At 34.8% G+C, this 27,034-nt stretch overlaps 2 protein-coding genes across 2 annotated transcripts; one reads left to right on the top strand and one right to left on the bottom strand.

Moving 5' to 3' along the window:
• Window positions 1-435: 435 nt before the first annotated feature.
• On the bottom strand, window positions 436-5,734 carry LOC116108629 (rhodanese-like domain-containing protein 11, chloroplastic). The gene is made up of 10 exons (XM_031394875.1): window positions 5,535-5,734; window positions 5,284-5,379; window positions 5,040-5,147; window positions 4,630-4,726; window positions 4,285-4,324; window positions 4,109-4,183; window positions 3,309-3,396; window positions 3,102-3,169; window positions 1,222-1,294; window positions 436-1,134 (listed from the first exon to the last, which is right to left on the bottom strand). The coding sequence occupies exons 1-10, from the start codon at window positions 5,691-5,693 to the stop codon at window positions 1,051-1,053; spliced, it is 888 nt and encodes a 295-aa protein (XP_031250735.1). The 5' UTR covers window positions 5,694-5,734; the 3' UTR covers window positions 436-1,050.
• Window positions 5,735-14,733: 8,999 nt separating this feature from the next.
• Window positions 14,734-16,906, top strand: LOC116108687 (cytochrome P450 71A9-like). Its single transcript, XM_031394927.1, has 2 exons — window positions 14,734-16,061; window positions 16,161-16,906. The coding sequence occupies exons 1-2, from the start codon at window positions 15,843-15,845 to the stop codon at window positions 16,302-16,304; spliced, it is 363 nt and encodes a 120-aa protein (XP_031250787.1). The 5' UTR covers window positions 14,734-15,842; the 3' UTR covers window positions 16,305-16,906.
• Window positions 16,907-27,034: the final 10,128 nt, after the last annotated feature.

Genomic DNA, 27,034 nt, shown 5'->3' with positions numbered 1-27,034 from the left:
TCCGCCAGAAGATTTTATGAACAATTTATTCAATCCATGTCCTGCAAAGTTACTTGTATTCAGAGTTCGATTATCAATAAAGTCAAAAAGGTGATGAAATACAATCCTTAAGCTAACGAGTACAACTTTCAGAAAAGGGCATTAAAAAAAAAAAATGTAAAACAAATTGCTCCTTGCTTCCCTGGGTGCACAATTTTTACACAATAATAATGACTATCAAAATGTTAATAGCTGCAATGATTATAAATTTATCCTGCATAGCATTTAATCTCATTTTCCTATAGACATCTTCTATTTAACAATGAAACAAACCCCTGCAGTCTTAACTCTTAATATGTCTCCAACTAAGAGAAATATTCCACAAAGACAAATGAGAATTTAAAATTTGAGAGGAAAGAAGATAATAATTGATTCACTGTAGATTTTCGATTATGTTTCTATTGGAGAAAGAGGTTTGACATGTGGTCAACAATGGGAGCAAAAACTAGTTTGGTTTATGAACCCAGTCCATCTAGTAGCAGGTTTAACAAATCCAACAAATAAGAAAAACTGTGAATAAATAGATAAAAATTTAAGAAGGAATTCTACTAATTTGGACAATAGCACCAATTCACAGTTCGTTCAGTCGTGCAAGTCTGCTCAGCTGAGTTGCCAGTTGATGGCCAGATGACCTATAAACTCTAGTACAACAAAGTAAAATGCTGCTGGAAGGTCATATAAATTTAACAGAGAAAGACACATTTTAGGCAACAAAATTCACAGAACCATAAACATATACAGGAAAGCAAGTGATTAAGCAAAATTTCTTTACAAGCCAGCACCATGTGACAAATTATGACCACGAGAATCACTGCAGAACTAGTTCACAGCACGAAAACAATTGGTTTCGAATTTTCAGCTGTCGCAGGTATGTCACTGCTTTGAGAACTACTCTAACTCAAAAACTGGGATCCTCAGCAAATCTCTGGATTCTGTGCAGTGAACCAGAACTAAAGTACTGTTGTCCCTCATATGTTACAATCGACTACCTTCAAGCCTAGCCAATGAACATTAGTGAGATCTTATGTCTTGGATATAACGACCTACTTGTTGTGCACCAATAAATAAGGCATCAGCAACAATAAAGACCCCAACCTGTATCAGAAACAGCATATGAGGGTAGAAATTGAACTTAAGGCTAAAAAGTAGGCCACCTTACTGAGATAGAAAGACTATAATTACCAGACGTGCAGAGAACATTAATCGGTAACCCCAACCTTCTCTGGCGGCTTGAACTCTTTGTTGATCTGTCCAACTGAATGTAACAGAAAATGCGCAAAAAGTGCAATGTTGTCAAAATCATAATAAATTATAACAGGTCAACAAGTTTCCAACATCATAAAGCCAGCTATTTTTATTATCCCAGGCTACAATACAATATTGTCAGACAAATACAAGGAGATTTATTACAGACAATAAACATAGAAGTCCAAGCATAAAATGTTGTGAGCTAGAGATCTCCTAAGATGAGATAATGGGGAAAAAGTACAATAACCATTAACTAGATCATAGACCCTAAGGGAGCATTTAGTTCAAGAAATATTGAATTACTGGAAAGTTAGATTACCTTGAAGATTATTGAGAATTTTTAGGAAAATGTGTTTGGTTAATTGGTGGGTATATTATATTAATATGTTTGATCGGGAGGAATAAATTAGTGGATATGCTATTTAAATTACTAAATTGTCCTCTAATTAAATATTATTATTATATTATTTTTTAATATTGATTATTATAGCCCCCCTGTATTTAAAAACTTAGCAAAAACAACCCCATAATAAAAGTTTGAAAAATCAACAAAACACCTCCACCAACCCAGCCACTGCCGACCGCTGGCAACCAGCAACCTAACGACGCACAAAAGGTAGGAAATAGCCTCCATGTGCCGTATGACCATTTTCGACCAGAGATCTAGCTAGAAATGACTAGATGTGACAGATCTGGCCTTTGACGGCTAGATTAGATCTGGCCATCAATGGCCAGATCTGGCACGATCTGGCTAACCATATCGACGCACGGTAGCCATTTTCAGCCTTTCGCGCACCGTTTCAGCGACGACGGCCGCCCACGGCGATGGTTGCCGACGACAGGCAGCGGCAGGTGGGTGGGGTGGCGACTTGGGTGGGCTGTAATCTGTTTTGAATTCAAGGGTAATTTTGTCCAAAAAGTTAATTAATTGAGATGAAATAGTAAAAGTCATATTCATGTAAATAAATTTAAAAATAAGGGCATTATTATACTAAAATTTTATTAATAAGGGATAGAATTATAACAAAAAAAAAGATTACCCTGGTAATCTTAGAATACCTAAAAAAATTGAGGTAATCAGATTACCTCCAATATTACCAATAGTAACTACTATTGGTATTTGAAGATTACCGGAATTTAATATTACTTGACAACCAAACGTGGTAATCAAGTAATACAAGATAACATAACTCCAGTAATCCCACATTACCCCCAACCAAACGCCTCCTACGTAAATTTGATAACATCACGTGCAATACTTTTCTTAGGGAGACAATCCCAAGCAATTTATGAGTCCGAGCTTGTTCAAGATGTTCTGATGATTATGAAATACTGAACTGACAGCCATTCACTGGATTAATTTCCATGCATCTTAATGAAATACAAAAAAATAGCAATGTACTGGACAGATATTATCTTCCCACCCATTTTGCACAAAATAAGTGCGAAAATTGTATGCTAAGTCCCACTACAATTTACTGAATGTTTGCTAAGCACTACATATTATAAATTCTAGAATCATCTTTTCATAGTCGTTAGATAAATGAACGAAGAAGAGTAAGTGTTACAAAAAGTCTAGAAGCCCCCAGCTTAAACATATTAGAGTTTTAACTAGTGTTTAAGCCTCTTAAATTGAGGATGTTTAAAAGATCACTTTCTCTTTTTTATTTTGTTCTCTCTCTCTCTCTCTCTCTCTCTCTCTCTCTCTCTCTCGATGGTCCATCACATGGATTGTCATATATATTTGTTCAAAAAATGAAACGTGAGGATATGAAATGCATCAAAAGACAAAGGTCGAAAAATGAGATCTATACCCAAGGAACTCAGAAACCCCTCCAATTCCAGCAAACTTCAAAGGCTGAGAACCTTCTCTGGTAAGATCCTAATCCAAAAAAGTTTAGACTCACTAAATTAATTGAGCCTTTAGTTTTAATTGGAGAAAGACAAAGCAGAATAAAAAGGAAAATGAGAAACCTAAATATAAAAGGAACTTTCAAATTTCACATCGGAAACACATTTACCTCTTCTTCAGCAGTCTCTAGACCCCCTTGAACCCAGAAAAGGTTTCTGTATCCAGCATTGTATAGTAGCTCACAAGCAGCTAGAGATCTGTCAGAATTATGGTTAGTGAAGCAAACACAACTTATTGTCTTAGAGGCACTGATGAAACTCAATCTATCTATATGTAAGGAAGTTCCAATCTGCCTTTCTGTCAATAAAAAGCACCAAATTACTCATGATATGAGGTCCAACTAATGACATAAGCCAAGGATTCAAATAATCGGCAAAAGAACGATTATATGGTTTTAAATAGCGATCAAAGGTCCTAAGGAAAATAAATTTTAAGTTGTAAAAACAAAAGAGATGCTGCCATCCAGAGCCTCCAACTTTTTTCTCTACTCCCTCTCCTCTCCCACCCCTTCTCCACGGTTCTCTATCTGTCTCGCGGTGACTGACATTAAGTACACATATATATATAGCTCTAAGAAGACCGACATGAACAAGTTGGCTTCCACACCAGCAAGACTCAAATAGCTAAAAATAAATTCAAAATAGCTTTTTGCATTAACTAGAAGTCTAATTTACATCCCTATGGGCAATGTTGGGACAAAAATTAGCAGTTATACTAATATGCAGATGAATCATGGAAAAGGCCCAAAAAGAAGATCAATAACAGCAGAAAACAATTTGGGAAAAACAATAATAAACAAAGCTAAACATACATTAAGAAGCCACCATAACATTATTTTCCTAGAAGTACAATGAACAAGTCACTTGATACTCGGCCATCAAAGTGCCAATCAACTAAGAAAAAGTTCACCTCAATCCTTTCTGGCATGCAACAATAACATCTGTATCTTTGGGGAGTTTCTCCTCAACTTTTGATAAGAACTGCCTGTGTATGAAGGAGACAACGACCATGGAATTAATCGTATATGCAGAAATACAGGCAGAAACTCACAAAAATGAAAATTTTAAAAGCACCCTAAAACTTACTTATTATAAGATAATGTAGGCGCACCACTCCACCAACCACCTATGAACATAAGTCAGTTTTGAGAGCAAACTCCACAAAAAATCATGGAGAATTTATTGAAATTTAGAAGAAACCACAGAATCACTTTTGGTCCAAGAATTCAATCATGGTATGTTTCAAGTCAAACTAATCATCTAAGTTCCAATCTTATCTTCCGAATGGCAAATAACAGAATACATAACTCTATTGAGTAATAATTTGTTAAACAACCAAATAATTATAGTTATAAAGGATGCAAGAGAAGCAAAATTAACATGGAAGACAATAAGTTTATGAAATACTAGATAGCCAGAATGTAATGATACCCATTGCAAAAGTTGTGATCTTTCTGGAAAGTGTTCCAGCATCAAATCCATTATCAACATCAAAGATCGGTATCCAGGTTGAGCCTTTAACCCAAGCCTTCAAAACAGGTTAAGAAATTAAGATTCAATGACTAAAAAAGAAATATCTAACAGTTTGCAAAGAAGGCCTAGCATTAGACCAATCAATAAAATTTTAAAAATCAATGTATTTAAGTGAACATTAAAAAATGGTGCCTTCTTATGTAGGAAAATAGAAGAGATCACAGATCTATCATGAAATCACCATGATTACAAAAATACTATCATAAAATTGTAGGATACGCAGCATGCTTATTGTATGATTACGACCATCTATAACTTCTATGTTGGCAAAATTTCAATTTAAAGACGGAAAAGAGGAAAATGTTCACCTTCACATGCTCACTAGAGGGACGAACATCAAGTAAGGTTTTGTTAGAGAGTTGAATCGCATAGCCAGCTTCCCTCGGTGCAAGTACCTTTACTTTTCCTTCCCTGAGCTACATAATCGAAAAGTGAAAACTAGCAAATAAAAACTCGGACCATATTAACTGGCTAAACAAAAAAGAAAACACAACTCCTTAACACCAACTAGGAAGGGAAATTTATGCAATTACATGAAATAATTTGAAATACCAGAGCATCCCATCTCTTCTTTGCAGCAGCCATGTCTCTCATTTGCCTCAAGTCGTAATCTTCCTCACCAGCTTGCATTCGAATACCACCTGAATTCTAAGCAACACAAAGAACAACCTCATCTCAATTTTCCTTCGATTTTTTGGCATCCAAACATGGTAAGGCAAGAAAAAATACTAAAAAAAGAAAAGAGAGAAGAAAAAAGTTAGAAAGTTCATTAATCAGAACTGAAAAATGGAAGATAACCATACAAAAGGGTGAGTACTAATAGATGGTGTAAGTTTGAGAGAAGATGGCTTCAGGGAGTTGAAGTGACGAGCTTTCCCCAATAATTTTTTGCTTTGTTCTTTGTGAAAACTTGAAGTTGACACTGTAAGAGCACTGAGAGAGGGAAGTGCTAGAGATTCCATTGTTAAGAGTTTGAAACACTCGGAATTGAACTGGATTTGCTACTTTGCTTATCTTCTGTGCTACTGCTACTGGTCCATTTTGCCCTTGTAAAATAAAGGATAAATTAGTAAATTCATCGTATCAGTTTAAAATTTTAGAGTGATGCTTAAGGGAGGAAATTTACCTGGTATGTCTTCCCAAGTTTCGAATTGAGAATATAACCCCAAAAGGTTTTTGATTTTTTTTTTGGGTTTAAAAATCTGACATGGCACACTTAAGTGTAATTAAAGTAGCAAAAAAGGTTAGGGTGAAAAGATTTAAACGTTTGTGGGTTAAAGATAATAAAAAGAAGTTGGTTTAAAATTTGAAAGGCAAAACACATTCCTCTCAATTTCTCTTTCTCAAAACACGATTCAAACACCTTCCTCTCTCTCGTTTTTTCTTCCAATTTTATAACATTTCTCAATTTTTTTGCTCTTTGCATTTTTGCCATTCCTTGCCATTCCCGGTTAAGTTACAATGGCTGAGATCCTCAAAGAAACCGAAAAAAACTCATCCACTCCCCAAATTGTAGGCACCACTTGGTCTACCAAAAATGGAGAAGAAGAGGTTGCGGTGGAGCAACTTCCGATGGCTGAAGTTGCTCCACCGCCAATAGAGGAGACGGCGCTGACAAAAGACATCCCGCCGGCAGAAGAATGGACGACAAGATTCGAAATTGAAAATGAAGAGGAGGACACCAGCGCAAATTCCAGCGAGGAGGTGGAAGAAGAGGAAGAACAAGTAATAATCTATATATTTTACGAAATTATTGGTTGTTGGTGCCAATTTAGGGATATTTGGTTGGTGTTTGTTGTTAAGGTCATTATTGCATTTTGTCGAGCAGTTGGAGAGCATCTGAGGAGTGGGTGTTTTGGGCTTCCAGAGGAGCGGGGAAGCAAAGGGAGGCCCTATTGCGATTGTTTATGGCAGGTTGGATGGCTTTTGTTGGCAAAGTGAGCGGAATAAGGGGGCTGGGGGCTTGTCCTGCATATTACAGGGTTGTCCATGCACAGCCAACCCTGCAGGGCTTGCCCTTCATCATCTTTCTTGTACATTATGCCACCAAGAAACAAGAACCTGTCAAGCAAACAAGAGTTAGTTGCATACTCCTTCCAAGCCTCATGGTTCATGTCTTTTTTTGTCTATTATGATGAGGAATTTGACATTGCTTTTTCTGTAGGTCTGCGATTTGTCTATTAATGGTTCAAAAACTTTGAAGCAACGAAGGGAGGAAGAAAGGAAGGCATCTAAAGCTAGTGGAGATACAAAAGCATGGAATAGATTTGGCTGTGTTTTTTGAGCAACAAAAAGTGTATTTAGTTAGAAAGGGTTGGTAGGATCCATTGAATCTTTAGAGTAGGGACTGAAAGTGTATTTTGTTGAGACAAAATGCATGTTTTGGTAGGTTGTTATTTTGGGAACTACTAGAACTGCTGGAGCTATCATTTTCCAGATTCTTTATTGTATTTGCTTTTTGTTAATCAATATAATTTCTTCAGTTTTTCTCTTAATTGATTGTTTTATGAGTAAGGATCTTGGTTGACAAATTTTTAGGCTGCTATTTTATCAGTTTTTCTCTTAATTTGTTGAACACTTATTAGTGAATCAGAAAACAATTTTATTGGTTTTTATGAGTTTTATGAGATTATCAAATTAGCCTTGGTCGTTTAAGCGATGTGGGCTATCGCTTAAGCGATCAAGGCTTATATACACTGGATCGCAGGATCCATTGAATCTATAGAGTAGGGACTAAAAGTGTATTTTGTTTAGACAAAACGCATGTTTTGGGAGGTTGTTATTTTGGGAACTACTAGAACTGCTGGAACTATCATTTTCCAGATTTCTTTATTGTATTTGCTCCTTGTTAATCAATATATTTTCCTCAGTTTTTCTCTTAATTGATTGTTTTATGAGTGAGGATCTTGGTTGACAAATTTTCAGGCTGCTATTTTATCAGTTTTTCTCTTAATTTGTTAAACACTTATTAGTGAATCAGAAAACAATTTTTATTAGTGAATTAGAAAACAATTTTTATGGTTTTGATGAGTTTTATGAGATCATCAAATTAGTCTTGGTCGTTTAAACGATGTGGGCTATCGCTTAAGCGATCAAAGCTTATATATACTGGATCGCTTAAGCGAGAGCTGCATCGCTTAAGCGATCATGTACTTGAGGATTATTTAGACACAAATTAGCCTTGGTCGCTTAAGTAATATATAGGCTATCACTTAAGCGATCAAGGCTTATATATGCTGGATCGCTTAAGTGATCGTGTACTTAAGGATTATTTAGACATAAATTAGCCTTGGTCACTTAAGCTATGTGAGCTATCTCTTAAGCAATCAAGGCTTATCTATGTTCGATCGTTTAAGCGAGAGCGGACATCGTTTAAGTGATCGTGTACTTAAGGATTATTTAGACACAAATTAGCCTTAGTCGCTTAAGCAATGTGGGCTATCGCTTAAGTGACCAAGGCTTATATACGCTGGATCGCTTAAGCGAGAGCTGTATCACTTAAGCAATCGTGTACTTGAGGGTTATTTAGACACAAATTAGCCTTGGTCGCTTAAGCGATGTGGGCTATCGCTTAAGCGATTAAGGCTTATATATACTGGATCGCTTAAATAAGAGATATATCGCTGAAGCAGTCTTGTTTTTTATATAGATTATTTAACAACCCCATATTAAGTAACATTAATGTTAACTTGGGATGTTCGCAACATCACAAGATTCGGGAGAAAATAAGCAAATTAGCCTTGATCGCCTATGCGACATGGTTATTAACACATATTAAGGCCATTTATGGAGGATTATTTGACAACCTAATTCTATCAACACATATTAAGGTCATTTAAGAAGATTATTACTGTTAATTTAAACCTCAAACGTTCACAACATCAAAATATAACAGCTACAATATGTGACTAACAACCCTATGATACATGGAGAAATGTCATAGCACACTAATGTGACACATTAGTAGAAACGTACCTCATTTCACAAATATGTATTTGAGAAGGATATAATTTCTCACTCATTCCACATTACGGAATATAATTTCTTACTCAAACGTTCACAATATCAAAAGATTGAGCAGAAAAAAAGCAATTTGGCCTTGGTCGCTTAAGCAATGTAGGCTATCGCTTAAGTGATCATGTCTTATCTTTACTAAATTGCTTAAGCGAGAGCTGACATCGCTTAAGCGATTATGTATTTGAGAAGGATTATTCTAAGTACAAAAGGAAATTACCCTTGATTGCTTAAGTAATGTCAGCTCTTGCTTAAGTGAACCTATACAGATAAATCGTAATCGCTTAAGTGATAGCCTACATCGCTTAAGCGACCAACGCCAATTTTCTTTGTACTTGACAATTCCTTCTCAAATTCAAGATCGCTTAAGCAATGTCAGTTCTTGCTTAAGCGATCTTGTACAGAAAGTCATGATCGCTTAAGCAATAGCCGAAGTCACTTAAGCGACCAGGGCCAATTTTCTTTGTACTTGACCATTCCTTCTCAAATTCAAGATCGCTTAAGCGATGTCAACCCTCACTTAAGCGATGTCAACCCTCACTTAAGCGATCCTATACAATAAGCCATGATCGCTTAAGCGATAGCCAACGTTGCTTAAGCGACCAAGGCTAATTTTATTTGTACTTGATATTTTCTTCTCAAATTCAAGAAAATTAGCAACATCTCAATATTGAATGAATTTATATGCACAATAACATCTCAATATTGAATTAATTTAGTAGCACAATAACAACTCAATATTGAATAAATTTAGTAGCACAATAAAAGCAACAATTAAGTAACTAGAAGCATCCTTACTATCATCTATTCAAAACTTCAAACAAAAAGATATCCAATTGTCAATATAAAAAATTGAAAACAACAAGGCATTCATAGCAAGTCCATGAGACAAAAAAGGTAATCTCATAAAGTACTCATCAAAACCGTTAAAATTGTCTTATGATTCACTAATAAGTCTTTAACAGTTGGCCTTGGCAACTCTCTTGATTTCATCACTCTTCTTGATGGCATAGCTGGAAATACAAGGATATAAAATCAGTTTAATGCACCACAAAAGATTGACATACAGCCAAGAGAAACTAGTGAACAAGTAAACGGAAAAGCATCTAGCCACTCACCAAAATATTCGACACCTAAAACAATTTGTCCCATGTCTAATAATAGTCAAGTGCCTCTAATGCAAGAAAAAAAATTATTAACCGATATATTAAGGGTTGACAGATTTTAAAAAACATCTGCAAAGTCGCTTAAGCAATCAGGTGTATCGCTTTAAGCGATCCAATATATCGCTTAAACAATCCAGTATAAATAAGTCTGATCACTTAAGCGATTTGCTACCATATACCCGATCACTTAAGCGATCTACTGCCATATACCAGACTTATACCAGATTGCTTAAGCGATCTGTTACTATATACCAGACTTATACCAGATTGCTTAATCCATTAGCTCCAAAATACATTTTCAGTCATCTTCACCTATAATCAGTGCTACCACTCCCAGCTACCCACAATGCAAGAAAATCATCAACAAATCTCACTCTTTTCAACTTGTATTACATCAAACACAACCTAAGAACCTAAACCACTAAATCGAAATCATAACCCAAACCCAATCCATCATTAAATCTTTGTAAATAGAAATATAAAATGCAAAGAGGAGATACACATGCTTGGACAAAATGTTAGGAGGAGGAAGAGGCGGATCTTTGGTAGAGAAGATATTAATGGCGGAGGAAGAAAAAGGTGTTAATGGCAAGGTATTGATCGCAGAGGAAGAAGAAAGTGTTGATGGCAGAGGAAGAAGAAGATGTACAGGAAGAAGAAGATGTAGATGAAGAAGAAGATGCAAAAGAAGTAGAAGATGTAGATGAAGCTTAGAAGAAACAACAACTAGGGGAGGGATACGTTAATGGCGGGAGGAAGAAGAAGAAAGTGCTTGGGTTTGTTTGCAAGAATTTCGACTCTTTGGGGACATATTATATTATTTAAAAGATTATACAATGCTTTATTAATCATAAATAACCAGTAATTATGTTTAATTAACCTTAGTCAATAATAAGACTATTTATTTTATACTTTTAAACTACATGACCTTCCAATTAAACTTGAACTTGATTTGACATTTTAATCAAATGCCCTTGCTTAAGGCCGGTCTCATGATCTATCTTCGAAAGTGATTCTTAGGGCCCACCTAAATCATTTTCACCCCCCTTTTTAAATATATTTTTTAACTAATTTAATTTTTATTTAAATTACTAAAAATAATATTATAATTTCTAAATACATTTATACTTTAATTTATATTTTGTTTTAATTTTTAACATTTAATCTTACATAAATTCTGATCCTAATTAAGAAATTTGGGGGAAGGGGGTATAGGAGGAAGAAAAAAAAATCAAGTTTAATTTGGGAAAAATGGTGCAAAACAAAAAATCTAATTAAGTTTGAAACCAAGAAAATAGAGGTATTGAGTTGGGTCTTAAATTTTTTTTTTATTTTTTTTTAAATTATAAAATGAGGTGTATTTAGCCATAGGGATGAAGAACAATTAACGGGGCTAAAAGTCACTTCTTTTATGTTAATACACCCTATCTCTAAACTTACCTCATTAAAATTTTTAAGTATATCTACACATCTAAATAAACCTCATCTATTTACAAAATAAATGAGGTGTATTTATGTTTTTATTACTAGTGTTATACTTTTTTCTCATTTTTATTTGTATATCAATAGCAGTTGTGCACATTACATCATATGTATTTTCTTTAAAATTAAAAATAAAAAAATATCAAACTTATAAATTCTTTAAATATACAAATCAATTGAAAGTTAGAAATAATAAAATAAACCCAAAATAATTAATACATATACTATGTTATTGGTCAAACTCATTTTATCTTTATTATTTCAAAATAAAATTAGGGTTTAGGATGTAGAAAATGAAATAGAAATTATAATCAATAGAAAAAGATTTATTCTAAATACACCGTATATAAAATATTTTTGTGTCTTATTTAGTAATTTTTAAGAAGAACAAAACTGTAATTAAAAAGGGAAAAAAAAAAAAAAAAAGCAATTAAGTTCAACTAAGATTAAGAGGTGGGGGCCTCATAGTCGACTCAAACATTATCTAAATCATCCTTACAACTTTATAATAGGGTTTCTTATGCCCTAAAATTCCCCCCAAGACATAGAAATAACATAAATCACTCCATCCTTTGGTGAGTTATTAAAATTTACTTTATACCATTAAGCTAATGAATATTTATATAACTGCCCCTCAAGAGTTTATTTTAACGCAAAAATGAAAAAACTTTATGATAAGAGGATTTCTGCTCTTACTATCATTATAGGAGAATTTTTTATTATTCAATTATAATTAAGAGAGATTATTTTTATTAACCATGTAAAATTTATTTAAATCCTTACGGAGATTGGAAGAAGGGGATTCTTTAATTTGGGTTTTTATCTCGACTCTCCTATGGTTTAATCAACCAAGTAATTCCCTCCTATCGTTAAAATTTGTAATATGATGTATTAATGAATACCTACCTTATTACTCCTATGAATATTTAACAAAAACAGAATTTTACTATAGAATATTTTTTTATTATTTAATTATATATATCGGAGATACTGCTACTCCTTTTTATTTTTAAAACTAAGAGAATTCGCTTTCAATTAATTTCAACTAGTGGTGGCCCATGTCGTGGCTAAAAATTTAGAGCCCATTGTCCCGTGGGCCGTGTCGTGCCAAGACCCACAAAAATTCTTGCCCTATCATGCCATGTCGGCCCACCAAATTTGAAGGTCCACGATACGGCCTGCTATATATCATGTCATGCCTTGGGCTAGCCCACATACTTTGGGGGTGTTTGTCTAAGCTTATAAGCTGGTCAAACTCACTTATAAGCTCTAAAATTAAATTGACCTGTTTGTTTATAATTTTTTTGAGCTTATAAGCTAAAAAAAATAAGTTGGGGGGAGGGACTTTTTTTTTTTTTTTGCTTATAAGCACTTTGCTTATAAGCTAGTTTGACCAAGTATATTACCACATTCTTGTTTAATTTTAAAATTCCATAGTATGCCCTTGTTTAATGTAGTACATTTTTATAAAATGTACTTATAAGCTAAATTTTACCAAACACGTTAATTACCTATCAGTTACTTATAAGTACTTTAACCAAACACGTAATTGCTTAAAATTTCAAATGCTTATAAGTTAATTTTAGCTTATAAGCAATTGTTGCTTATAAGCTAATTTTCATAAGTTTAGACAAACGCTCCCTTTGTAAAACTATTTGATTTTAATATTTATAAATTATGGTAATTTTGATTTATTATTAATAATTATCATAAAAATATTTTATATGTTATATTTAGTGATATTTTGTATTTATATTAATTAAAAAAATATATAATTACTATGAAATATAATAAAATAATGAGATATTGAAATATTAATTAAATTTCAACACTTTTTATTACTTATAAGTTATAATTATACACTACAAATACAAACTTAGAAATTAGGATTAAGAATTATTATACATCTTCATTTTCATTAATTTTTAAATTATTAAAATCTTCAAATATATCTTTAACAACGCGATTTTAAAGCTTGAAATTTGCCGCCACCCAATCTTTCATACACATAAGGGCTTCAACAATACTTAGATGTAAACTTGATCTTCTCTCGTCCAATACATGCCCGCCTGCACTAAAAGCTGATTCTGATGTTATAGTAGAAACTGGAGACATTAGTAAATCACGTGCGATGACGGAAAGTACAAGATAAGTTTTTTGATGTGCTTTCCACCATCGAAGAATATCAAATTGATCACCCTAAATCATAATTTCAACCAAATAATCGATGCTTAAATAATTTGTAATTTCACTATATGAAGAGCTTGCACCTACAAGTTGTTTGCCTTTAGTAATGATAGACCAGATACGCTCTTTTATACATTTGGAGGAACTTCACATTGATGGTGGTTGTATATTTGTCGTGTTTTCACATTTGACTTCATAATGTGAATACATTTAAAGTAAGAAAGTTCTAATATCTTCTAATGAAATTTTTATTGGGGTCGCTAGATTTGCTGAAATTTCTTCTATCATATTATTTACTCCTAATAATTTTACCCTATAATCCATTACAATAGCTAAAGTAAACAATATAAACATTTTTTCCCAATATTTTCTAATTTTTAATTTTTTTCGCGTTGTGTCATGCCAGTCCACGTGCCTTTTTTAAGGCCCCTGACATGGCTTGAATATTTTCGTGTCATGTTGTACCGTACTTTTTTCGTATCATGTCGTAGGCCGGCACGACTTACCACCGACTCTAATGTAAACCAAAATCTAAAAAGGCACGTTTTCTTAATTATAAGGGGGAATAAAATTTACCACGCAAGGTTTGGCATAATTAATTTCCCACCCACTAAGTTTGAGAAAAATAATTTTCCACCCATCTTTAAAATCCGTCCATTAACTTTAACTGAAGAAGGACATAACGGTAGATTCGAGTTATTTTTTTGCCTTTTTATTAAAAAATCAGTTTTTTTATTAACCCTTTTTATCTTTCTTCCCCCAACCACCATAGGCCTCTCTCATCCTAATTCTCCCCCTCTTCCTCTTCCTACTTCTTCTCGCTCTCAACCTTCTCTCCAAACATGGCCACTTGCCTTGGAAACTTTGGTTTTTCATCACTCAAATCCTCTCAACCCAAACGCTGATCACTCCCACATTCCAACAGTATATAATCTGGCATTGCCTTTCCTCGTGATTACCTCATTCTCTCCCTCTTTGCTCTAATTGCACTTGACTGGGTGTGATTCGGTCAGAATCGCAATTGGCCTAGTGTTATTCAGTCGAAATTGCACTTAGCCAAATACAATTCATGGAGCGATTTAGCTTGAGTTGCACCTGGCCAGATGTGATTCAACCTGAATTGCATCCGGATTTTGTTAGATTGGGGTTTGGGAGCAGCGTTTGGGGTTTTGTTTATCTAGTAGTAATTTGGTGTTGGAGGATTCAGAGTCGGGTTTTGGTTGGGGATTAATATGATCGAAAAAAAGGGATTTGAAGAAATTCATGATGGAGTAGTGTTTGGGGTTTGGGTATGAATTTGGATTTGAATTTCAAATAATAAAGGGTATTTTCATCTTTAGTTACACTGATTACCATGTTAGTTAATAGATATCACCAACGAATCTTAACAATGGGTGGGAAATTGTTTTTATCAAACTTAGTGGGTGGGAAAATATTGACGCCAAACCTTTCTTCTTTAGGAAACATTTATTTTATATGGATAAGGAGCAAGTACAACCCTTGACAAATTCATTCATCCGCCACGGTTGTTGGTTCTAGTCTCCTAGCTTCTTGCTTCATTAATTGTAACAGAGCACCTTGAGTTCTCAATTTTTCTTGATCTTACTATTCACTGCTACCACATCGTTTTTATTATGGTTATTAATCAAGCTTGAAAGAGAGAGAGCCGAAGCAAAGAGCCTGCCACCTAGTCCAAAGAAGCTACCTCTCATAGGAAATCCACACCAAATTACCGGGGACTTGCCCCATATATCGCTACAACATCTTGCAGAAAATTATGGACCGCTCATGTTCTTGCAACTAGGCTCAATCCCCACTTTAGTAATTTCCTCACCTGATGTTGTTCGAGACATCTTCAAAACCCATGATCTGATTTTTTCAGGTAGGCGTCAACTACATGCTGCAAGGAAGTTCAGTTACAACTGCAGCGATATATCTTTTACTCCCTATGGTGAGTACCGGCGAGAGGTCAGGAAGATTGCAATATTGGAATTACTGAGTTCAAAGAGGGCGAAATCTTTCCAGGGACTGAGAAATGAAGAGGTGGGACAAATGGTTGAACTTATAGCACTGTCAACGTCAGATGACCCCATTGATCTGAGTAGATTGACACTTTTGCTAGCGAATAACATCGTGTGCTGAGTGACCCTCGGTAAAAAGTATGGTAGCGATGGAGATGATGGCGCAAGTAGATTTCATGACTTGCTGCATCAAACACAATCCTTATTGGGAAAAACTAATACAGCTGATTTTTTTCCATGGATGGGATGGCTGAACAAGTTTAATGGCCAAAATGCAAGTCTAGAGAAGTATTTTACAAAACTTGACAAACTCTACGATGAAGTCATACAGCAGCATCTTGATCCCGAAAGACCAAAACTGGAGCATGAAGATCTTGTTGATTTACTTTTTCAAATTCAAAAGAATTCATGTCAAGGGATGATTACCCTAACAAATGAACAAATTAAAGGTGTCCTCACGGTATGCCCTCTATCTCTATCCACCTTTATTTATGTACATATGTCTGTTTTTCTAATTTATTTTTCTTATTAATTCTTTTTTTTTTTAAAATTGTTTTAGGACGTGTTTATTGCGGGCACAAATACTTCTTCAGCTACGCTTGTCTGGATAATGACCGAGCTTGTGAGGAATCCACGAGTGACGAGAAGAGCCCAAAATGAGATAAGAGAAGTTGCAAAAGGAAAAAGAGGTGGAAGAAAGTGATCTTTCCAAACTGATGTATCTAAAGTTAGTAGCGAAGGAAGCACTAAGACTCCATCCACCAGCCCCGTTACTAGTCCCTAGAGAAACTACCGAAGATTGCATGATACGAGGGTACAAAATTCCTTCCAAAACAAGCGTTTTTAGCAATGCAAAATCGACAGGAAGTGACCCCAAATATTGAAAAAATCCACATGATTTTCGACCTGAAAGATTCTTGAATAGCTCAATTGATTTCATGGGACAAAATTTGGAGTTTATACCATTTGGGGTAGGCAAGAGGGAATGCCCCGGAATTCATTTTGCTAGTCCACTTATTGAGCTTGCGCTGACGAATCTGCTATACCATTTTGACTGAAAATTACCTCAAGGGATGAAAAGTGAAGATTTGAGTGTGGAAGAAGCATTTGGGTTAACAACGCACAATAAAGTTCCTCTTTGCCTGGTAGCTACACCTGCGAATATCTAAGAGTGCGCAGCCATTATTCATATGCATTTACATGAAATCAATGATACTGTGTTATGATAAGTTGAATGGGCAAACTAGAAGCTGGTGTCATTTAAATGCCAAATGTCTTTTCTCTGTGCTGTTTGCTCTTTTTCTCATTCGGCTGCCTTATGCAATGAATCTATTTCTCATTTGATGTTATATGCAATGAAACAATTTCCTCATTTGGCTTTGACAATTACTTTTCTCCAACAATTGGGTATGAAAAGTGAAATTAGGTATTTCACCATCTTTCCAATTAGGATAATTTTATCACTAGTTTAGATAGGAAGCGAATGCTCCCGTTGATGACAAAATAATTAGGACCTCGTTTGGATTAAGGGATTCTAAATGAATGATTTCGTTAAATTCATAGATTTGGTAAAATCCTTCTTTTGGTTTTTTTTTTTAGGTTGAAATCCATGGATTTTGGAAAATCCACCACCCTCTAAAATCCTTCATTTTTTAGGGTTTTAAAATCCCACCTGGTAGGTGGGATTTTGCCAAATCCATAAGTTTTAATAAAATGAGAGATTTTGTTAATATTTTAATTTTCCAATACTATCCTTGTTAATAATTTAATATCCAAGTAATTATCCTTTACCCTTATTAAAAGAAATATATTTGTCGTTCTCTCTTTTTGAGCTCTTCATCTTTACATCATCAGCATCTTCATATTATACTAGAGAAATAATATACATGTGAGTTTCTATTCATTTAATTAATTTTTTTCAATTTCTTATTTGCAAAAAGCTTTTTTATTATTTCAATTTCTCATGGTGATTCTTTTTGTTATCTGGTTAAGAACTTATTGGTGGTGGCTTTTTGTTTTTCATGAAATATTAAATCAACAATGTCATTACAAATAGCCCTCAAGCTTGTCATATATATAGGTCATTTTGCAAAGCAATGAGTCCCACAATATATAGATTGGGGACAAACTCTAATTCTATCTTACAATTTCGTCTTTGAGCTTTCTTGTGCTATACATGCTTGAGATTAATATATTGTATAGTTAGGTATCTCTATAAAAAATATATATATATATACAAACACAAAAAACGAGATTATTCTCATTCCTTACATGTTATATTTTGTATGTATAATGAGTATTCAAATGTACTTTACATTGGTGAAAGAGATTGTTTTCTAATTACATAGTCAAACTAACCAAGCATGCAATTAAGGCTTTATATATATATCTTTGTTTTTTCTTTTTTTTTTTTTTACTCGTCTACCAAATAATAGGAGAAGAATTAGCATTGGAATGGTTGCCATCTATATTGAAATGCTTTTGAACCTTTGTGCTTTTATGATCATTATGATTAAAAAATTTACATTGCTTGGTATGAGATTACCTGATCCGTTTACAAGTCCTAAAACACTTGTGAACTTGAGTGGAAAAGGAATTGCAAGTTTTAAAACACTTGCGAATTCAGTTGAATCAAAACTAGTCATTCCAAGTCCTAAAACACTTGGCACATGGCATGTGGATCATAAAGGATGAAATTCGGCCCAAGCCCAAGGAAAGGAACTAACCCAAGTTATGCAAAGAGACAATTCAGATTCAGCCCAAGCTCAGGAGAAGAATTAGCCCAAGTTGTGTAGAGGAAAGGAGACATCTCGGCCCAAGTCCATTCAAGCACCAATTCATCAAGTGAATTCCAAGCCCAACTCTCGGCCCAAGTCCATTCAAGCACTAAGTCATCAAGTGAAGTCCAAGTCCAACAAAAAAAAGGCCTAAGTATTCAAGTGATCCAAGACAGCCCATTATCCAAGCCCAGAGAGTGTTTTTCATGCTACTTCATTTTGGATCCATTTCAATGAATCCGAAGGCCCAAACTCGTGCACTCTTATTAGTAGGATTTAATTACTTGTTATGTTTAATTAGTCATCCTAGGTGGCATGTTTAGTTTGTATGTTTCTAGTTAATTATCCTAAGTAGTGTTTTTACTCTACTAAATTAGTTAATCATCTTTGTAATACTACTATATAAGCAAACTCTCTCTCATTTTGTTAGTTAGACAATGAAATAGAAAAACTCTTGAGAGGAATGGTTTTCCTTTTACTTTGAAATCTTTATCCAAATCTTGACAAGGGATTTGGAGGTGATTCAACTTCAAGTTGGTGGAGAGATCTTTTATGCTTGAAGATTTTTCTTATCATTATCCTTATATCCAAGTAAGTAGTCTTGTGTTCTTGTTTCTATCTTGGCCAAAATCTTTGTGGTTGTTTTAGCCTTGTTCGAAATCTGGTTGTGTTGTGTTGTGTTTGTGCATGTTTGGAGGTTTAGATTCTCTTGTGTAGTGAAATCGAGTGTAAAGTTTGTGAAGGTTCTTGCTTGGCCGGTTTTGTGCATGTTATTTTATGGTGTTGTGTTGAGTTTTTCATGGAGGTTTTGGATCATTCATTCATATTATCTCTTCCTTCTTACTTGAGAACAATTGCACAATGAGTTCTCAGTTTTTGTTGATGTTCTCACTAATTGCTATCTCATCACCACTTCTGATATTATTATTGATATTCAAGCAAGAAAGGAAAAGAGATCAAGCTAAGGGGCTCCCTCTTGGTCCAAAGAAGCTACCTATTATAGGAAATCTACACCAACTTAGAGGGGACTTACCTCATGTAATGTTGCAACATCTTGCAAATGATTATTTATAGATTGCTCATGTTCTTACAACTAGGCTTAGTTTCCACTTTTGTAATTTCCTCGGTCGATGTTGTTAGAGAGATTTTCAAAACCCACGATATTATTTTCTCAGGTTTACCTCAATTATAGGCTCTCAAAAAAAAAAAAAAATCAACTATAACTGTAATAATATAACATTTGCCTCTTATGGCGACTATTGGCGGGAAATCAGGAAGACTGCAATTGTGTAACTTCTGAGTGCGAAGAGGGTACAATCGTTCTAGGTGGTGAGAAATGAAGAAGTGGCACTTATGATTGATTGATCAGAGTAAATTCTGCTAGCAAATAACATTGTGTCATGAGTCACTTTTGGTAAAAAATTCAAGGGAGGAGATAATGGCGCAAGTCGATTTGATAACTTGATGCGTGAATTTACAAGCTGTTATGGGAAATTCTAATTTAGCAGATTATTTCCCGTGGATGGACGGCTTAACAACTTTAACGCATCAATTCAAGCCTATAGAAGACTTCTAAAGAGCTTGAAAGGCTCTACAATGAAGAAATACAAAAGCATCTTGACCCCAAAAGGCCTAAATCTAAGCTAGAGGATCTCGTTGATGTACTTCTTTGAATTCAAAAGGATACAAATCAAGAGTATCCTCACGGTATGTATACCTCTCAAATATCTTATTTTCATTGATTTCCTAAAGGTCAATCCTCTTAATTACTGTTGATTAGGATATATTCATAGCTGGAACATATACTTCTTTAGCCACCATTGTTTGGACAATGACAGAGCTTGTGAGGAATCCATGGGTGATGAGAAGAGTCCAAAATGAGATAAGAGAAGTTGTAAAGGGAAAAGCGAAGGTGGAAAAAGGTGATCTTTCAAAATTGATGTATTTGAAATTAGTTATGAAGGAATCACTAAGACTTTTGTGGTGATGTGGCATCTGTTTTGTGCCTATGTGGAAGTCAGCCTTGAATATGTTTGGTCAAAGCCATTTTTGAGAAAGGTAGGGATTTTATGGGATTTCCCAATTGGGATATTTGTTAGATCTAATTGCTTATCCCAATTTTTTGTTCTTTCACGATTATTCTCTATTGGTTACAAAGAGGGAAAGGTTGTTACAAAATTGGTTGAGTTGGAGCTTTGAAGATCATTGGATGGGATCAAACGGTGATGGTGAGTCTAGTTTGTTATTCCTTTATTCATTTCTTTGTGTATAAATGGCTGTTGATGTTTTGGCTTTTTAATGTATGAGAGGTGAGGAACATCTAGGTTATTTCAGGTGCATTATAGAGGGGCTTGGGGATCTTCATGTAAAGAGAAAGCTATAAACTTTGTAAGGTTTTCTTTCTCCATAGTGATTTTTTCTCTACTGCCTTGAAGAGTGGACACAGGTAATCAATTGATTACCGAACCACTATAATTCTGTGTGTGTTCTTTACTTTCTCTATTTTTTCTCTTTATGCTCTTTTGATTACTCATAATTAATTGTTTGTGTTCTTGCTAAACTAGAAACCTAAGAATCTATTTTTCTCTAATTCGATCAATTTTGAGTCCCACAAGTGGTATCAGAGCCAGATTAAGTCTGGGTGTTGGGGATTGATCATGTTTGGTAGGTTTAATCTAAATTGTTGGTTATGGGTTTCATGATTTCGGGTTTTCTAGGTCTTTAAATTTTGGGGTTTTTTAATCTCTTAGTAGCTGTGAGGTTTATAAGCCTAGATATGTCTAAATTTGAAGTAGGGAAGTTCACATGAGACAATGATTATGGGTTATAGAAGATGAAAATGAGGGTTGTTCTAGTTAAGGATGGGTTGTCAGTTACCTTAGAGGGTGACGATAGCTCACCAGAGTCTTTGAGTGAGAAAGAGAAGAAAGATCTGCTAGATAAAGCTCATAGTACCCTAATTCTAGGTTTGGGGGACGTTTTGAGAGAAGTGAAAAAGATGACCATACCAGCAGGGTTTTGGGAAAAACTAGACTATTTGTATCTATCCAAGTCTTCTCCTGATAGGCTAGTTTTAAAACAGAAGTTCTTTGGTTATAAAATGGATGAAAATAAGTCATTAAGAGAAAATATGAATGATTTCATGAAATTGGTGCAAGATTTAGAAGGTCTAAGTGTTCAAGGTTGAGGATGAGGATCAAGCTATTATACTCATTAACTCATTACGTAAGATGTATGCTAATTTTGTTGATACCCTTAAGTATGGTAGATAGACCCTTAGGCTAGATGAAGTGGTAGTAGCCATTACTACCAAATATGTTGAGTTTAGGAAAAATGGTAAGTTAGATGGTGAGGGGCTTAATGTAAGGGGCAGATTTGAAAAGAAAGTGTTTAAGAAAGGTCACTCCAAGGGTAGGTCTAAGTCAAAATCCAAGTTTGTGAGGAAGTGTTTCTACTATCATATAGAAGGGCATTTCAAAAGAGACTGTCCAGATAGGAAAAAGAAACTAGGAGAAAAAGAGGCTAGTGGAAGTATAGATGTAGCCTTTGATAGATATGAAAGTTTTGATGTTCTGGTTGCTTTTGATAGAAAAACTTATTCTGAATGGATTATAGATTCTGAGTGTACGTTTCACATGACTCCAAATAGGAGTTTTCTAATGAATTTTAAGAAATTAGAATTTGGGAAAGCTCTGATTGGTAATAATGTTGTGTGTAATGTCTGAGGCATTAGTTATAAGGCTCAAGGTGGAGTCCTTAAGGTCACAAAAGGGTCCCTAGTAGTAATGAAAAGAGAAAGGAAAAATGGATTGTATGTTCTAAGTGGTTCAGCAATCACTGGAACAATAGTTGTGTCATCACAGAAACCAAATAAGACTTCTTTGTGGCATAGGAGGCTGGGGCATGTTAGTGAGAAGTGCCTAGTTGAGCTAAGTAAGCAAAAAGTGTTAGGAGGAAACAAAATAGAGAAAGTATCCTTCTATGATCACTGTGTTTATGGGAAAATGAGCAGAATTAGGTTTAATATTGGGAAGCATTGTTCTAAGTCTGTTCTTGAGTACATTCATTCTGATGTGTGGGGGCCAACTAAATATCCTCCTTTAGGGGGTTGTAGATTCTTCATTAGCATTATAGATGACTTTTCTAGAAGGGTTTGGATATATTTTTTGAAGAATAAAAGGGAAGCCTCTAGCAAATTCAAAGAATGGAAGATCTTGATTGAGAATCAAACTAGGAAGAAGATTAGAAAACTAAGAACAAATAATGGGTTGGAATTTGTTAATGAAGAGTTTGATAAGTTGTGTAGAGATAGTGGAATTATGAGGCATACGACAGTGAGGTATACACCTTAACAAAATAGCCTAGCAGAAAGAATGAACAGAACTATCTTAGAGAATGTGAGAAGTATATTATCCTGTGCCCCCCAAATTCTGGGCAGAAACTGCCCACACAATAGTTTTTCTAATCAATAGAATACCCTCCTCAGCCATTGATTTCAAAACACACATAGAGAAATGGTCTGGACATCCTGCCAATTATAGTTACCTAAGAGTTTTTGGCTGTGCTGTGTTTGTGCATGAAAAATCTGACAAATTACAACCAAGGGCTATTAGGTGTATTTTTCTTGGTTATCCTAATGGGGTTAAAGGGTATAAATGTTGGGATATTGCAAGGAAAATGTGTATAGTCAATAGGGATGTCAGGTTTAATAAGGAAGAACAAGGTGGTTTGAGTGAGAAAGAGAGTGAAATCAAAGGGAAAACAGAGGTGATTAGTCTAGACTTAGGTAGTGCAGCTCCTATTATTAATTATGACAGTGTATAGTCAGATTATGAACAAGGAATTTCTCAACCACAGGAGGAAGAACCTGGTTTAGAAGATAGTGATGATGAACAAGCCTAAGATGACGATAATGAACTACAAAACTATCAGCTAGTTAGAGATAGAGAAAGGAGGCAAATTAGACTATGCTGATATGGTACCATTTGCTCTTCAAGTTGCTAAAGAAGTTGAAGAGGAACCTAGAACAGTTAGGGAAGCTATGGAAAGTAGAGATTCTAGGCAATGGAAACTAGCCATGCCAGAAGAGTATGATTTTTTGATAAATAATAAGACTTGGATCCTTATAAACAAGCCTGAGGGTAGTAGGGTTGTTAAGTGCAAATGGGTTTTCAAAAAAAAAGAGGGAATACCAAGGGTAGAAGCACCTAGGTTTAAAGCTAGATTGGTAGCAAAGGGTTTCACACAGGTTGAGGGAGTTGATTATAATGAAATTTTTTCACTAGTTGTGAGACATACAACTATTAGAGTGCTTTTGTCTTTGGTGGTTCAGTATGAATTAGAGTTAGAGCAGATAGATGTCAAAACAACCTTCTTAAAATGGTGACTTAGAAGAGAAGATTTTGATGGAGTAACCTAAAATATTTAAAAAGAGGTCTACAAACCAGGTATGTCTTTTGAAGAAATCTTTATATGGCTTAAAACAGTCCCTTAGGCAATGGTATAAGAAGTTTGACAGCTTTATGATGAATGATGGGTTTGTTAGAAGTAGTTTTAATGGCTGTTTTTACTTCAAATGCTTGTATGGTGATTGTTATATTTATCTAGCCTTGTATGTTGATGATATGCTTTTAGCTTGTAGATATTTTTCTGAAATTGCTAGATTTAAAGGTGAAATGAATTGGCAATTTGAAATGAAGGATTTAGGACAAGTTAAAAAGATTTTAGGGATGAATGTTGAAAGAGATTGGAAAACATGAAGGCTGATGTTATCTCAAAAGGAATATGCTGAAAAGATTCTAAGGAAGTTTAATATGTATGACTGTAAACCTGTCAAAACTCCCATGGGTCAACATATTAAATTGAGTGTACAATAGTGTCCAGAATATGAAGAACAGAGAAGAGAAATGGCTAGTATTCTTTATGCAAATGGAATAGGCAGTTTGATGTACCTAATGGTATGTACAAGACCTAATTTGGCATTTGCAGCTAGTTATGTGAGCAGGTTTACGAGTAATCCTGGAAAAAGTCATTGGGAAGTTGTGAAATGGATACTTAGGTATGTCAGGGGATCATTTTCAACTGGTATTGTTTATAGCAGAGGACATAATCAAATTAATTTCATTGTAAGATGTGTTGATGCAGACTGTGCAAGGAATTTAGACAATAGGAAATCTATGACTGGTTTTGTTTTCTCTTTATGGGATAACTTAGTCTGTTGGAAAGCAAATTTGCAGGCTATTATGACTTTATCAACTACTGAAACAGATTATATTGCAATTATCGAGGCAATGAAAGAATCAATCTGGCTCAGGGAAACGCTTAGTGAAATGGGATTCAATTAGTAGCAAGTTCCAATCAAGGGTGATAGCCAGAGTGCTATCTTTTTATGTAAGAACCAAGTCTTTCATGAAAGATCAAAATACATTGATGTGAGGCTACATTTCATTAGGAATATGGTAGAAGACAAAGTCATTAAGGTGGAGAAAATTCCAAGAAAAGAGAACCCAACATACATGTTTACCAAAGTTGTCACTTTGGACAAGCTAAGGCTCTTTAAGAGCCTACTGCATATTGAACATAGTTGAAGTTATGTTCCAAGGCAGTGAGGAATGGCAAAAGTAGATGCCAAGGTGGAGATTTGTGGTGATGTGGCATTTGTTTTGTGCCTATGTGGAAGTCAACCTTCAATATGTTTAGTCAAGGCCATTTTTTAAAAAGGCAAGGACTTTTATGGGATTTCCCAATTGGGGCATTTGTTAGATCTAATTGCTTCTCCCCATTTTTTGTTCTTTCATGGTTATTCTCTCTTGGTTACAGAGAGAGAAAGGTTGTTACAAAAATTGTTGAGTTAGAGCTTAAAGATCGTTGGATGGGATCAAACGGTGATGGTGAGTCTAGTTTGTTATTCCTTTATTCCTTTCTTTGTGTATAAATGGTTGTTGATGTTTTGGCTTTTTAATGTATGAGAAGTGAGGAACATCTGGGTTATTTTGGGTGTATTATACAGGGGCTTCCTTGGGGATCTTCATATAAAGAGAGAGCTATAAACTTTGTAAGGTTTTCTTTCTCCATAGTGAATTTTTCTCTACTGCCTTGAAGAGTGGACGTAGGTAATCAATTGATTACCGAACCACTATAATTTTGTGTGTGTTCTTTACTTACTCTATTTTTTCTCTTTATGCTCTTTTGATTACTCGTAATTAATTGTTTGTGTTCTTGCTAAACTAGAAACCTAGGAATCTATTTTTCTCTAATTTGATCAGTTTTGTGTCCTACAACTCCATCCACCAGCACCGTTACTAGTCACTAGAGAAACTATTGAGGATTGCTTTGTTAGAGGGTACACAATTCCTTCCAAAACAAGGGTTCTTAATAATGCAAAAGCTATAGCAACAAACCCTCAATATTGGGTAAAGTCATGACTAGTTTCAACTTGAAAGATTCTAGGATAGTTCAATTGATTTGAAGGGACAAAACTTTGAGTTTATACCATCAATAATGCTACAGACACTAGGACTGTGCACCAAATTCTTATACCAAATAGACGGGCATCCTCATAGAATAGATGCCCATCCATAGTTTAAATTAAAAATATATTTAAAACAAAAGTAATGGACGCCCGTCCATATATTATGGACAGGAGCCATACTGAATGGACGGGCATCCAACTTTAATAGACGCTCGTCCAAACTTTAAATTAAAAAAAAATTATAAACAAAATTTTTGGATGCCCATTCATATTTTATGGACGAGCGTCCCTGAATAATGGATAGGCATCCACATATAATGGACGCCCGTCCATACTTTAAATTAACAAATTTAAACCCGTCCATATATTGTGGACGGGCGTCCACATATAATGGACTCCCGTCCATTGACATACGAGTATTACAATTTAATTAGGTCAGAGCAATTTTGGGTCCCAAATTAATTTTAAAAAACAAAAGCAAGTATTTGCCGCTCTTCTTCTTCGTCTTTGTTCCTTATCTCTGCTCTTCTTCTTCGTTCCTTATCTGCCGTTGTTCTTCTTCATTGAAGTTCCCCATCTACTGCTCTTTTTCTTCGTCAAAGTTCCTCATCTACTATTGTCATTGTAAGTGCTTGAGTTTATTTGGTTTTTGTTTATCATGTTTCATTGGTTTTGATTAATGATTGAGCTGTAAAGAACTCAATGAGATGCTTGAAAAAAGTGAAATTTAACTAGTAAATGTGTGATGTGGGTCAGATTGCTCAGAACTTTAACTAGTAAATTTGTGAATTGTTTGGTTGTGGTCCTCAATGCAAGCCTGTTGTAGATTGTTGGAACTCTAATCAAGGGTGATGCTTGTTGTAGATTGTTAGAACTTTAATCATGTGTGATGCGGGTTAGATTGCTTGGAACTTTAACTAGTAAATCTATGAATGTGTGAATTGTTTGGTCGTGGTCCTCAATGCAAGCCTGTTGTAGATTGCTGGAACTTTAATCAAGGGTGGTGCCTGTTGTAGATTGCTAGAACTTTAATCATGTGTGATGTGGGTCAGATTGCTTGGAACTTTAACTAGTAAATTTGTGAATGTGTGAATTGTTTGGCCGTGGTCCTCAATGTAAGCTTGTTGTAGATTGGTGGAACTTTAATCAAGGGTGGTGCTTGTTGTAGATTGCTGGAACTTTAAT

The sequence above is a fragment of the Pistacia vera genome, unplaced genomic scaffold, assembly GCF_008641045.1.
Source record: "Pistacia vera cultivar Batoury unplaced genomic scaffold, PisVer_v2 Contig567, whole genome shotgun sequence".
Lineage (NCBI taxonomy): Eukaryota > Viridiplantae > Streptophyta > Magnoliopsida > Sapindales > Anacardiaceae > Pistacia > Pistacia vera.
This window is presented reverse-complemented; position numbering and strand designations above follow the sequence as displayed.